This window comes from Mesoplodon mirus (genome assembly GCF_964341445.2).
Source record: "Mesoplodon mirus genome assembly, chromosome: 9".
Taxonomy (NCBI): domain Eukaryota; kingdom Metazoa; phylum Chordata; class Mammalia; order Artiodactyla; family Ziphiidae; genus Mesoplodon; species Mesoplodon mirus.
Genome location: NC_138985.1, coordinates 96,894,430 through 96,909,342, shown reverse-complemented (window position 1 = coordinate 96,909,342; position 14,913 = coordinate 96,894,430). Strand labels below are relative to the sequence as shown.

General features: G+C 41.5%; 1 protein-coding gene across 2 annotated transcripts in view; it reads right to left on the bottom strand.

Annotated features, from left to right (window-relative positions):
- LRGUK (leucine rich repeats and guanylate kinase domain containing) overlaps positions 1 to 14,219 on the bottom strand; it is a 118,945-nt gene extending 104,726 nt beyond the window's left edge. For both annotated transcript variants that reach the window (XM_082632944.1, XM_082632945.1), the window contains exons 1-3: positions 13,875 to 14,219; positions 8,174 to 8,281; positions 4,075 to 4,156 (exon numbers count right to left, since the gene is read on the bottom strand). In XM_082632944.1, the coding sequence (XP_082489070.1) occupies positions 4,075 to 4,156; positions 8,174 to 8,281; positions 13,875 to 14,195 (511 nt within the window). In that variant the 5' untranslated portion in view covers positions 14,196 to 14,219. The remainder of the gene's footprint in view (positions 1 to 4,074; positions 4,157 to 8,173; positions 8,282 to 13,874) is intronic.
- Between the last annotated feature and the right edge of the window lie 694 nt (positions 14,220 to 14,913).

Below are 14,913 nucleotides of genomic sequence, written 5' to 3'. Positions count from 1 at the left end.
CCTCAGAATGGGAGAAAATATTTGCAAATGAAGCAACTGACAAAGGACTAATCTCCAAAATTCACAAGCAGCTCATGCAGCTCAATATCAAAAAAATGAAGAACCCAATCCAAAAATGGGCAGAAGACCTAAACAGATACTTCTCCAAAGAAGATATACAGACAGCCAACAAACACATGAAAGAATGCTCAACATCACTAATCGTTAGAGAAATGTAAATCAAAACTACAATGAGGTATCACCTCACACCAGTCAGAATGGCCATCGTCAAAAAATCTACAAACAATAAATGCTGGAGAGGGTGTGGAGAAAAGGGAACACTCTTGCATTGTTGGTGGGAATGTAAATTGATACAGCTACTACGGAGAACAGTAGGGAGGTTCCTTAAACATCTAAAAATAGAACTACCATACGACCCAGCAAACCCACTACTGGGCATTTACCCTGAGAAAACCATAAGTCAAAAAGAGTCGTGTACCAGAATGTTCATTGCAGCTCTATTTACAACAGCCAGGACATGGAAGTAACCTAAGTGTCCATCGACAGATGAATGGATAAAGAAGATGTGGTACATATACACAATGGAATATTACCCCACCCTAAAAAGAAACGAAATTGAGTTATTTGTAGTGCAGTGGATGGACCTAGAGTCTGTCATACAGAGTGAAGTGAGAAAGAGAAAAACAAATACTGTATGCTAACACATATATATGGAATATATAAAAAAAAAAGGTTATCGAGAACCTAGGGGCAGGACAGGAATAATAATGCAGACATAGAGAATGGACTTCAGGACACGGGGAGCGGGAAGGGGAAGCTGGGACGAAGTGAGAGAGTGGCATGGACTTATATACACTACCAAATGTAAAACAGATAGCTAGTGGGAAGCAGCCACATAGCACAGGGAGATCAGCTCGGTGCTTTGTGACCACCTAGAGGGGTGGAATAGGGAGGGTGGGAGGAAGACGCAAGAGGGAGGGGATATGGGGATATATGTGTATGTATAATTGATTCACTTTGTTATAAAGCAGAAACTAACACACCGTTGTAAAGCAATTATACTCCAATAAAGGTATTTAAAAAAAAAAAAAAAGCCAGCCTTGGAGGAACTAAAGCCTGAGATAATCCTCTTGATAATTAGCCCATAAATAACTGCATTAGGTGTTTTCAGAAAGACTAAAAATGCCATAATTCGTTCTTTTTTATAAATTAAGTTTTGTTTTAGATGGACTGAATCTTAAATCTCATTAATTATTTGAAGCGGTTTAAATTATTGCTATTATTTTACTTTGATTTTGGGCTGCTTAAAAAGTATGTCTGAGTTTTGCATTTTATCCCAAGCCAATATTCTGAACCTAGAATACTAAGTCAAGGACTATTGTTAATACTCGCCTCTAATGAAATTATATACACGACATAAAAATAGTGAAGCATTATGTTACTTTGTCCTGCGACTTTACAGCAGACGGACTTTGGGACAGCAGGAGGATTAGGGAAAGGCTCAGGAAGAATCACATGACAAGGATTTACAGCCCCATCTCTACCTGTAACTTCCTTCTCCATCCGCCTTTTTTTTTTTTTTTAATTTTATTTATTTGGTTGCACTGAGTCTCAGTTGCGGCAGCGGCTCCTTAGTTGTGGCATGCGAACTCTTAGTTGCAGCATGCATGTAGGATCTAGCTCCCTGACCAGGGACCGAACCCGAGCCCCCTGCATTGGGAGCGTGGAGTCCCGTCCACTGCGCCACCAGGGAAGTCCCTCCACCTGCCTTTTAACTCTAGATCACACAACCAGCGATCAAAGCCCCTCAGAACATGGCCTCTGGAGGAGAACAGAGCCTCCACACCTGGAGCCCAGCAAAGTGCTTCTACCCTTCACCAGGTGACAAAGTCACCCCCAGGCCAGGAGAAGGAAGCACAGCTGAGTACTGGGGCCCTGCCCTGGAGTAGGTAGAGCCAGAAAGGTGAGGGCCCCCTGACCCCATCCCCCCAATAGCTTTCCTTCTCAGGGTCGCGGAAGCCAGAAGATCTCCACCAATTTGCACTTTATTTCTCTGGTCTAAACCACAGCCTTCTTTAGCCTGTCTTTTTTATGATATTGTTCTAGGAGGGCCAGAACACTGAGACATCAACACTTTGGTGGGAATTCATGAGCAAATCCAGAAAGGCTGCCTGTGAGAGGAAAGCTAAGAAGAAACTGTAATTGCTTTACAAGTTTTGCCTATTTGTCCCATCTGAGCTCAGCTCCATATCTGTCAATGGTGATCTCAACCCTCTTAATTTCCACGGGCCCCCATCCCCCCTTGGAGCTGATCTTTCTGTGGGCAGGTAAGTGCTGTACCATGGAGCTCTGTCTTGAAGCAAAAGCAGCAGCTACCACTTGGATGGTGAGTACATTTCACACTTTGTAGATGCTCGATGCTTTCGAATCACTTTGATAGGAAAAATCCACCTTCTGGGTTGCTGGGCTTCTAACGCTCCCTACTTGGTGTAGTGACCTCCTTGTCCACCAGATGGCAGGAGCTCCTCATGTCTACAACTGTGGTTCTCAAAGTATGGTCCTGTACTGGCTTCCAGGGAAACTAATCAGAAATGGAAATTTTCAAGTCCCACCCCAGATCTACGGAATCAGAAAGTCTGAGGATGGGGCATAGGCATCTATGTTTTAACAGGTCCCCTCCCGGTGATTCTGATGCAAGTTGAAATCTGGTCCATATCAGGTCATCAATAAAGCTGTTCTCTTGAAAAGAAAAATATATACTGTGCCTTACACACAATAAGTTCTCGAACACTTGATGAGTTAATAAAGGAGGACATAAAAGACTGAAGGAGACTGATCTGAAGAGGAAAGCTTCACTTGCTACCGGGGACTGCTTGCTCAAGGGGCAAGGGTGTGAAGCCACATCTCTTTCCCCTTCGCCGAGCACAAAAGATTGCTGGAGTCTCCCCAACCCTGCAATCCCTTAACCAGTAAATGAAACCAATCTTGGAGGTATGGGGTGTGGGGAGAGCGCCTGCCAGTAACACTAAAAATTCTTTCCGATGATAACATATCTGGCATTTGCCTTAAATAACCCTGGGAAGGATGGATGAAGCAAGATGGGCCATGGGCTGATAATTGTTGAACCTGAATATTCATTACAAACCTCTCTACTTGTGCACGTTTGTAATTTTCCATAAAAAAGTTTTATGAAACTAGAAAAAAAATGAACAAAAAGCCTTTTAAAACAGTAGCATTTTAAGAATTAAAATATGCTAGAATGCTTCTTAGCCATTGAAAAGAGTGAATTTTAATTATTGCAGTCAGATGGGAGGAAGAAATCAGAGAAGACCATATCAGCAACACTTAATCGTCTTCAAAAAAGCTAAAGGGAACAGAAAGGTGATCAGTGAAGAAAGAAGCAGGTCAGAAATTTCAAATAGGGTCAGAAAATTAGAAACGAGGATCAAGCTTTGGAGAAAATGTGACTAATTTCATTCAATGTGAGCAAGGTATCACAACAGATACCTTATATGGAACCACAGATGGCAGTTAGACTTGTAAGAACCCACTAACTATATGGAGACAGCAAAGAGAGGGGGAAAAAATAAATTTCTGAAACTCTGGTGTTCAAATAAGAACAGAAGTAGCTAGCCAGGCTTAAGATGTAGATGCAAATGCAAAATAAAGAAAAGCATCCATTAAAGGGGGAAAAAAGAACTAATTCATCTACACTGAATAAACTAAAAGAGGGAAGGAAATGGGAATCATCAAATATTCAGGAGGCATTAAAGAAGTAATGATCCATCTCTTGAAAGGAAAAAGCAAAGCAAACATTCCATCTGATGCGCTTTAACATCACTGAGTGGGTCTCAACCATCGCATAATGTAGCATGTTTGCTGACCTCTGCCTTTTTCTTTTCTCACCAGTTACAGGTGCTTTTTTTCCATGGAAGACAGAGGATCAATGTGTAAAGTGATCCACAATAGCGCTTATATCAAGTTTGGTAGTATTAAAGTATATTACATTCTGCAAAGCTTAAATTTTGAAATAATTCAGCAATCCACTGACTTACTAGAATGACAATTACATACCTTCAATTTTATTTACTGAAAGATCCAACTTCTGCAGGTGAATGTATCCACAGAGGATGCTAATGTCAATTAAATCAAGGTCCTGAGAAAATAAAAGGTAAAAGATTTAATGTTGCTTTAACAGATGAGTACTCAGGCTTCTCAAGACATCTGGAAATAGAAGTTGACAGAAAGAAATTCAGAATTTCCTTTGAAAGTACAGTAGAAGTGAGAGCATAAAATCTGAAGCCTACTACCAATAGGGTCTCAAAACAGACTACAAACCCCATCAAAAAATGCATTCTTCTGAAGGAAATAATAGCTTGGAAAATTAGTGTTAGCAAGAACATAGACAACATGAAAAGGCAAATTAAAGCAGTGTTTATGAAGACCTTTAGAGCAGAGTTTTATATTTTAAAAAAAACACACACATAAAAGCAATAAAGCCAAAGCCTTTATGTAGTAGAAGAAAAGAAAAAGCAAATGCCTAGAATTCAAATGAAATGTTAGAATAGTTCACACCTAATCGAGTGATCATTAATAACAATACTTCTTACGCCTCCTCAGGCTTCAAAGCTCTCTCCCAATAATCTCATCTGATCAAACAAACCTGTGAGATCTGTAGGGCAGATTATCCCCAGTGTAGGGATGAGGAATGTGAGGTACAAAGAGGTAGGTAAATAGCCTAAAATCACTTAGCAAGTTAGCAATACAAAAGCAGCTCCAAGTCTCCTGAATCTTTGTCCGAGATCCCTTCCATGAAATCTTCCATCGAGTGAACATCACGAGGGGCTGGAGGGGAATTTGGTCCCTTGGAACAAAGACTCATGTCACTGGTTTATGCTGTGATGTCAGAGTCAGAAAAAGCCAACCAATAAAGTGTCATGATAAGCAAGTTCTCAAATATAAGAATGATAAGAATTTTCATAAAGGCCTCTAGAACAGTAATAAGTAAATTACTGATGACCTACTACATACAAGGCATTAAGCTTGGCATGATGAGAAACACGTACAATGCTGGACTAGAGCTATATTTTGCCTTTAAGAAACTTACGACTTTGGGTAGGAGAGAAACGGTGTACACGAGTAATTAGAGAAAGTTAGAAAATTATGTGTAACATAAGTAAGACATAAGGTGTGAAAAATCACTAACCTGGCCAACCCTAAGAAAGTGTATTCAGTAAGACAGGTTATTAGGGCAAAGTAATTCAACATGTAATATCTCAAATGTAAGGAGGTCAGTGCCAAAGTAAGAAGCTTCGGTCCATCTAGCTGAAATAAGATTTAAAGGATTGTGCTTTGTTGTAGATCAATTTAAGGCGTAGCACTACGTATATACGTAAGGGTACTGATTGAAAAGGACTTGTCTACAGATGTACCGCTACTGGAATTATCTTCCATTCCAAAGCCTAACATGGTGCAATGCGCACAGGGTGCTCCCTGTACATTACTGCCTGACTGGCTGAGTCATCCATAAAATGCTGCAAAGTAAAAATAGTAAAAGATTAGATCCTTTGTATGCTGTTCTCAAAGGACATGCTATGAAACCAGCATGGGTAAAAAGGGCTTAACATTTTTTGGACAGTTTACTAGTTCAAATACAAGATAAAACAGCCTTGCTATGAATTATATACGCTTGAGGCAAATTAGGGTGCTGTAGCAAAATTTCAGTGTGTTTTTTTCACCTACATATCTGCTTTTACTCTGTGGACCTCCAAGGAGTAGTTAATGCTTTACAATACAAGAAAGCAAAAGAAATAAATTATTTTTCTAGGACTATAAAGAAACAAAATGAGGAAAGAAGCTGAAATACTCTGAGTACTCTGCTCTTACAGCTTCTCTTATAATGAAGTTAGAGTCAAGATTCTGTGCTGGACCTACTAGAGAATGGACTTGAGGATATGGGGAGGGGGAATGGTAAGCTGTGACAAAGTGAGAGAGTGGCATGGACATATATACACTACCAAACGTAAAATAGCTAGTGGGAAGCAGCCGCATAGCACAGGGAGATCAGCTCGGTGGTTTGTGACCACCTAGAGGCGTGGGATACGGAGGGTGGGAGGAAGGGAGATGCAAGAGGGAAGAGATATGGGAACATATGTATATGTATAACTGATTCACTTTGTTATAAAGCAGAAACTAACACACCATTGTAAAGCAATTATACTCCAATAAAGATGTTAAAAAATAATAATAATTCAAAATTGATAATACACTTAAGTGTGGAAGATAAAACATTAAGCCCTCTAGAAGAAACTAAAGGGAAATATATTTATGATACTTCTATAGGCAAAGATTTTTAAAATTGGACACAGAAAGCACTAATCATAAAAGAAAAAATATTGATGTCACTCAAATTTAAGAAATTCTTTTCATTAAGAGATATCATTAAGAGAGTCAAAAACCAAGCCACTGGGAGAAGATAATGTGTACATCTGACAAAGGATACATATCCAGAATATATATCCACAAATTAATAAAGATGGACAATCCAATAAACATATGGGCAATAGACTACAACAGGCATTTAGCAAATCTAAATGGCCAATAACATACAAAAAGGTACTGCAATAAAATACCACTATACTCCCAAATATTCTTTTGCCACTGGTTTCATCAAAAAAGGATACAGGGCTTCCCTGGTGGTGCAGTGGTTGAGAGTCCGCCTGCCGATGCAGGGGACACGGGTTCGTGCCCCGGTCTGGGAAGATCCCACATGACACGGAGTGGCTGGGCCCGTGAGCCATGGCCGCTGAGCCTGCGCGTCCGGAGCCTGTGCTCTGCAACGGGAGAGGCCACAGCAGTGAGAGGCCCGTGTACTGCCAAAAAAAAAAAAAAAAAAAAAAAAAAGGATACAAACAGGGACTTCCCTGGTGGCAGAGTGGTTAAGAATCCATCTGCCAATGCGGGGAATGCAGGTTCGATCCCTGGTCCAGGAAGATCCCACATGCCGCAGAGCAACTAAGCCCATGCACCACAACTACTGAGCCTGCGCTCTAGAGCCTGCGTGCCACAACTACTGAGGCCCATGTGCCTAGAACCCATGCTCTGCAACAAGAAGAAGCCACTGCAATGAGAAGCCCACGCACCGCGACAAAGAGCAGCCCCAGTTCGCCGCAACTAGAAAGCCCACGCGCAGCAACGAAGACCCAATGCAGCCAAAAATAATTTTTTTTTTTTTTTTTTTTTTTTTGCTGTACGCGGGCCTCTCACTGTTGTGGCCTCTCCCGTTGCGGAGCACAGGCTCTGGACACACAGGCTTAGCGGCCATGGCTCACGGGCCCAGCCGCTCCGCGGCATATGGGATCCTCCCAGACCGGGGCATGAACCTGTATCCCCTGCATCGGCAGGCGGACTCTCAACCACTGCGCCACCAGGGAGGCCCCAAAAATAAATTTTTTAAAAAAAGGATCCCCCCCAAAAAAGAAATTTACAGTAAAGAATATATCAATATACCATATTTTAGTTAAAGAGAACTAAAGAGAAACATTTCAGAATAATTTGGAAAAAATACATGTTTTCAACTTCATGTCATATATAAATGTAAACAAAATAGATAATATTGATAAAGAAATACACAAAAAAAGATTCTGTGCTGGTATCAAAATCTTGAAAATTGATGAATAACAACACATTTTTCTCTTTCATAATAGGTACCTTATAGAAAGTGAGCTATAGCTCACAGCTACTGATTTCTTGACATATTTAGGGAGGAAAAGTCAATACAAAAATATTTTGTTCCCTTGGATTCAGATATAAATTGTAGTCCTGGCACTGATCAGAAAGAAAATTCTTCAAGAGTTTTTGATTGGTTTTACAGAATCAAATTCAACCTCCTGGAAGGAAAGCATTGATTACAATAAAACAGACTGCTTAAGATGAAAGAAATAGACCGTGAAGGAAATGAAAACAAAGGAACTTGGCGGGGGGCAAGGGGGCTGATTATTGGACTGGCCAGGGCTCTTTGATGTCAAACATAAATAACTCATCGCCACTCTCCATCACATGCAAGACTCTGAGATTTGGGGGCCACCAAAAAAGCTATGAGTACCAGAGAAAATGGATGTGGTCCCACCAGTGTCGAGATGTAGCCAGCCAATGGTGACCTTCTCATACTCACTGATAAGGTCAGACTGAGGTAGACCTGCTCAGTCCCAGAGCCTGAGCGCCCCAGTTCGCAGAGTTTCTCAGCCACGACCTCCTCTCTCAGGACCCCATCAAATTCTCCCTGAAAAAAAACCAGAGAGGTGGACAAAGAAAGGACTTCCATTAGAAAAGAAGTAATCCACCTCATCATATCCAGCACTTATTTACTATATTACATATCTGGGAGCTGAGTCTTCCAAAATTTACCCCCCCCCCAAAAAAAACTGTGTTGTTGGGACTTCCCTGGTGGTGCAGTGGTTAAGAATCCGCCTGCCAATGCAGGGGACAAGGGTTCGATCCCTGGTCCGGGAAGATCCCACATGTCACAGAGCAACTAAGCCCATGCACCACAACTACTGAGCCTGTGCGCCTGCGAGCCACAACTACTGAGCCCGTGTGCCACAACTACTGAAGTCCATGTGCCTAGAGCCCGTGCTCCACAACAAGAGAAGCCATTGCAATGAGAAGCCCGTGCACTGCAACGAAGAGTAGCCCCCTCTCGCTGCAACTAGAGAAAGCCTGTGCACAGCAACGAAGACCCAACACAGCCATAAATAAATAAATAAAGGAAATGGTAATTTAAAAAAAAAACTGTGTTGAAGACCTATACATATTACATATGATTAAGAAAATATCGATCAAATCAATGTATTGCTGCTGAACTTGCAGATGGTTGCTTGTATTAGGTATTCAAAGCAGAATTCACACAGTAGCAGTAGAAGCGTCAATATTAGTGATGATAGCTACGTTGATTTAGTGCTTCTGTTCTGGGCACTGTGCTAAGAGCTCTCAATGGGTCCACTCATTTAATCCTCCTGACAATCCTGAGCGAGGTACATTTAGCTCCATTTTACAAATGAAGAAACTAAGGCTCACAGAAGTTAACTTGCCTGAAACCACATAGCTAGTATGTGACAGAGCCAGAATACAAATCCGAATCTGTCTGACTCCAGGGCAGTTCTAACCACTACACTTGACTGCTTGCCCACAACCCAAAGGATGATTACATTAAATTAAGGCAATTACTTCTCTACATCTGGTATTCCTGTTGGAAAAGACAGGTCCTCAGTTCACTTTGGACTGGCTAATTTTGCTGGATTCATACAATTTACAAGATTAATTAAAAGGGTAATATCATTTGTAGAAGGAGGTTGGCCCTTAGTGTATAGACACCATGGACCAGTGGTGGCCCAACACACCCCTCCCCCAATAATGACAGCTAGAACAGATAATAGATGGACTAGTGCTGTGTTTGTGCTGCCTTCAGCTCCACTATGACCAAGACACTAACATCAGCATGAGGACACAAAATACAAGTAACCACATCAGTCACGCCAATATTACTAACCAATGTAACTGGTATATGGACTATGATGGCAAAATACTCTTTCAGGTCTTCTGTATTAATTCAAGAACCAATGATGCTGCTCAGGCTTCTAGTACTAAGGACATAAGTATGCAGGCTTGTGCTACTGTAAAGAGTTTTCTTTCCTCCCCAATTTCCACTATCCCAGAGAAGCAAATATCACTCACATGGAGATATTGCACAGCTGCTTTGAACCCCAGATCCGCCATTTTGGATATATGACTTTGGGAGATAAAGTTTTCTCTGAGACTCATAATTTTTCATCTATAAATAGGATATGTTATTACTTTTTCTTAATGTTTTGGAGAGAATGAAAGATAATTGTGAACATAAAGCTCTTAGCATGGTGCCTAGAACACAGCAAGTATCCCCAATAAATGGCAGCTGTTAGCACAAATTGGTGAGTTCAGAAATTCCACATCTTAATGTTTCATTCATCCATACCAATCAACCTGCTCTCAAAATGGGGGAAAGAGACCTACTTTTCTAAACAAAGTTGCAATTTTTTATAGTAGGCCTGGGAAGGAATAGAGGTGAGAGAATATTACCTTCCCTCCCAAACTTTCCATGTGGCCCACCCCCTCCATTTCCTGGAAACGAGAAACTACAGAATCCCTTATTTACAGTAGGTGGACATCTGTTTTTCAACACAGCCACTGATACAGAGACTGGACACACTGTCAGCACTGTCCCAAAGCCCCAAGGCAAGACTCCTCACGGCCTCCCCCTCACACATCCTTTGAGGTTCCTGCCATTTGTCAGGGTCATGACTCTCCCTTCTGGACTTTGGTCATCTTCAGACCTTGACCAGCCCTATCTGTATCTTGGGTGGTTTCAGAATCCCTAAGGAGGGCCACTCAACACCCCGACCATTCCAAGTACATGCACACATACATGTTCCTTTATTTTCTCAACTCCAGACACCTTAAAATTGATCTCTTGAATGCACAGCTCCACCTGTCCCTGTTTCCCACGGTGGTTAGTGGCCCTAATATTTCCCCCAGAACATGCCACAGACCTAGCAGTCACCCTAGACTTCCAATATTCAATTAGTGTTTCATCTTAAATATTTTAAATACGTATTTCTCTCTAGCTTCCTTTCCATTCCCATTGCCTTAATCCAGACTCTTCTCTCTTCCCCAGAGATACTGCTCCTCTTTGCACTGATCTCCCTGCCTCCAGGTTTACCATCTTCTTACCTAATCTCCCTCGGCCACAAGAGCAGTTCCCTGCTGCTTAGAGTCAAGTCCACAGTCCCTACAACAGCACAGAGCTCTCCCCAGTCTGGCCCCCACCTCATCTGCCTTTCTGCTCTCACCTATAACCCACCACTTGGAAAAGCTGCCGTCTGCCTGCCCACATACCACCTCTGCGCCCAAGTAAGGGTTTACTTCCCTTCCAGTCTTCTGCCATGCCTGCAACCCGGCTATCATCTGTACACATCTCTTCATAGGATGAACACTCACTCTTCTCTCACCTTGAGACCTGGGACCATGTATGTCCTCCGTCACACTCTCCTCTTTTTCTACCATTACTGTAGCTATTATGTATTACATCTTTAATTTTTTGAGAGCCTGCACTGTATCAGACACTATGTTGAGAACTTTAACATAGACTTTCCCATTAAATTTGATGTTCATAACTATCCAATGAGCAGGCATTATCATCCACATAAAGTTACTGGCAAAGAGTGGTTTTCATGCAGCAGAAACATATCACAGGCCCAGACATTTCTTCTGCCCTGTTTAGTCAGAGTACTTCCTATATAGTAATCATTTGTGAATGTCTGTTCAAAGAAGGCTAAATTAATGAAGTCACTTGATGGGCTGTAGTTAGTAGACAAGAACAGGTAAGTTACTACTTGTATTAGTAACAGTATAAATAATATATTGTGCTAAGTAGTTTACACATAGGATCTCATTACATTTTCACAGCTCTCCATGAGGTAGACAGTATTATAATTCCTGTAGTGCAGATGAGACACAGAGACTATGAGTAACTTGCTCAAAATCTCACAACAAACAAAAGGCTTTATACAAATTCCCTCTTTTCTGCCTTTGAATTCCAAAGGCAATATTCTGAACAGCTGGTCTGCCCTAACTCCCTCAAGTTCATTGAGGCTAATTACATTACAAGCACTTAATAATCATTTTGACCATCAGAGCATTATAAGTCTTAATCAGGCTAGGATATGGAAAATAAATCACTGAACATAAAAGTCCAAATGTTTCCTCTTAAAACTTTTCGGTTTATTCAGCATATCAAAACATATGAGACACTATAAAAAGGTAAAAGAGAATGTGAGAACACAAAACAAATATTAATTTTAGACTATAAATAGAAGAAATCATAAACTTTTTCCACACAAAAGCCTACAAGCCAAAAAGGATTAACTAGTTCAAGTCAACCCCCTCCCTCTATGGTTTGTTAATGGCATACTGAAGACAGATTAACAATGGTACTAATGAACCCCACAGCTGAAGAACATGCATTAATTATAATAATCTGGTGATTCATTTGTTAATTCCTCTGGGGTGGAAGCCATATAAACATCTCAAAGTTGTAAAAACATCGCTACAGTTTTCCAGTAGTCACTGTTAAGCATGGCAAAGTAAATCAACAAAAGATGAACAAAATAAGTAATAATTTTCTGTGGCCCACTTTAAGCAAAACTGATGTGTAACTAGGCCATGTAGAAGGAGGTAGAAGAAGACAAAATGGGGGATGAGGGTGGAAAAAAATGGGCCAAATGTGGAAAGTGAACAAAAGGACATTACAAAAGAAGGGAACCCAAGTGGAGACACAATGTAAGTAGTCAATGGCAGAATCAGAGTAACAGAAGACACTGCAAGTTACAGAGCGGAGAACAAGAAAAAAATAAGGCAAATGAGGAAAGGGGATGGTGAAAGAGAGCAGGCATAACAAAGAGAAACCTGTTTGGTCTCAAGGGGGAAAGAAAGGTAATTAGGACAAGGTGCAATGATGCAGAGGGGATGCCAGAAGAATATCACAGAACAGGATGTTGGAAACTTTTTATTTCTCTGTATTATATCTACTTCTGAAAAGAGTTTTAAGCAATTTATACTGTGAAGGAGGAGGAAAGGGAAGAGAAAAACCTAATCTAAAGAAAAACTACTGAAATTAAGAAAATACTGAATTAAGAAAAAAAGCTATGTTTCCTGGCAGGCAAGACAAAGAGGAAAACCTAACAGTTTATCAAAAGAAAGCAAATCAAAAGAGTGGATATATGTATAACTGATTCACTTTGTTGTACACCTGAAACTAACACAACATTGTAAATCGACTATACTCCAATAAAATTTTTCTTTAAAAAGAAATAATGTATTAGAAAGCCAAGAGAAAGAAGTGACATGATGTGAAGTGGAAAGGGATAAGAAGGCAGGCAACGGCTAAGGAAGGAACAGGATGCTAATAAGTGTAAGAAGTGGAATTGGGTCATGTTTAGAAGAGGTATTGTAGAAAAGAGGGAATCTGTATTGGTGTGAAAGGCCAAGCTGCCAACGAGGCATTACAGGTGGGATGGTACTAATGAACCCCACAGCTGAATAACATGCATTAATTAGAATAATAATCTGGTGATTCATTTGTTAATTCCTCTGGGGTGGAAGCCATACAAACACCTCAAAGTTGTAAAAACATCGCTACAGTTTTCCAGTAGTCACTGTTAAGCATGGCAAAGTAAATCAATACAGGTGGCATTACAGGTGGGAATGTTGGGCACATTCCCCACATCCTGAAATACTCTCACAGTGAGCAGTGTGTGTTGTTTGTATAATGCATCATATACCCCTGGCAGAAGTAATATATAAAAACTTTCAAGTCACTTGGTCTTTGAGGAAGCACTTAGATTATTTCAAAAGGGTAATTTTTTTTTTCCTAGAGGAAGGAGGATGAAGGGATTCCTTCATCGGGGAGAGTGTTCGAGTAGTTCACAGTCATGAGGAAAAGGTGCAGGGGGTGCAGAAGTAGAAGTCTGTCTATTCACAACACTGTCAAGCCATAACTCCCACACAAATAGATACTTTTCCTCAACGATGCTGTGTAACTTGACTCTTAAGAAATCAAATGTGCTAACGAAAAATAAAGGATATACTTGAAGATACTTCAGGCAAAGGGTGAGGAAACCGGGTAAGAGAAATGGGAAGGAGAGAGGGGGAGTCTCAGAGCAGTAAGGAAGAGGCGTTCCTGGAGGCAAGGAGCCCTAGGAACAGGCTCAGCCAGCAGGCTGGTGAGGGGTCCGACCGCTGAAGAAGGAAGTGAGGGGGTAAGGGGTGGGGGGAACGCACACCTCAAAATTCACCATTTCGGACTCTGAAGACTCCTCGGACTCCACTTTGCCCTCGCCCTCTCCCTCGCCCTCTTCCTGGTCTTCGTAATCTCTGTCCACGTCCGACTCTTGATAGCGGTGAATGAGCTGCTGGAGTAGGTAGGAGGAGGCTTTGCGGAAAGTATTTTTCGGTCTCTGCCCCATGGGAAAAGGAGACCAGCAAGACTGACGTTCCTCTTCTGAGTGCAGCAGTTTCGACTGGGCTCCAGTTCGTGAACTGCTCACGCCTCCCTGGAGACAGGAAGGCTTCGGCAACTGGGGATCCCTCCCGGAGGTCGCCATCTTGTTTACCGGGATTGCCTAGGAGACTGACGCCAGGTGAGGAGGCGCCGCAGGGGATTTTGGGGGCTGTAGTCTCCGCCCCTCCCTGCGTCCTCGCTTTCAGCTTGCGCTGCCATTGGTGCACGACTTTCCTTTCCTTTTTGTCCGTTCAATCGCTGGCTTTTTTTTTTTTTTGCTTGTCTTTCTCGTTTTTCACCTTTTTTCTCTGCACCCCCTTTTTTGTGTTCAACTGTTTTCTCTCAACCTCGAGGTCCCTCTTAGATATTTTTCATCCCGCCCTGAGATCACCGGTGAGCACCCTATCCTACTTCATTCACGGAGGCTCTTTACGCAGAGTTAGTGTTAGATGTCTCTAAAGCTGTCTGTCGGAAAGCTAATAACACTGAAATTTTACTCTATGCAGAGTGCAGTGCGCATAAATGAAATAGAAGGCATGGTTCCTGTCCATATTGCGGATAATAAAGAGAAACTACCAGACAACGACTGAGAGTTGGTTGGCAATTAACTTACAGTTTTACACCTGAATGATAAGCCATGTCCTTAGGTAGAAAAACTGGCAGTGGTCTAACAATCCAAACAGAGAGAAAAACAAACGACTGTCTAACTGACACTGTATCTGAAAGCCTCTGTAAAGCTATTAGCATCGCATAAATAATTGCATGTCAATGACCTGCATTGGTAATTAATTTTATCTTGTTGCATAGGTTCTCTTTGCAGT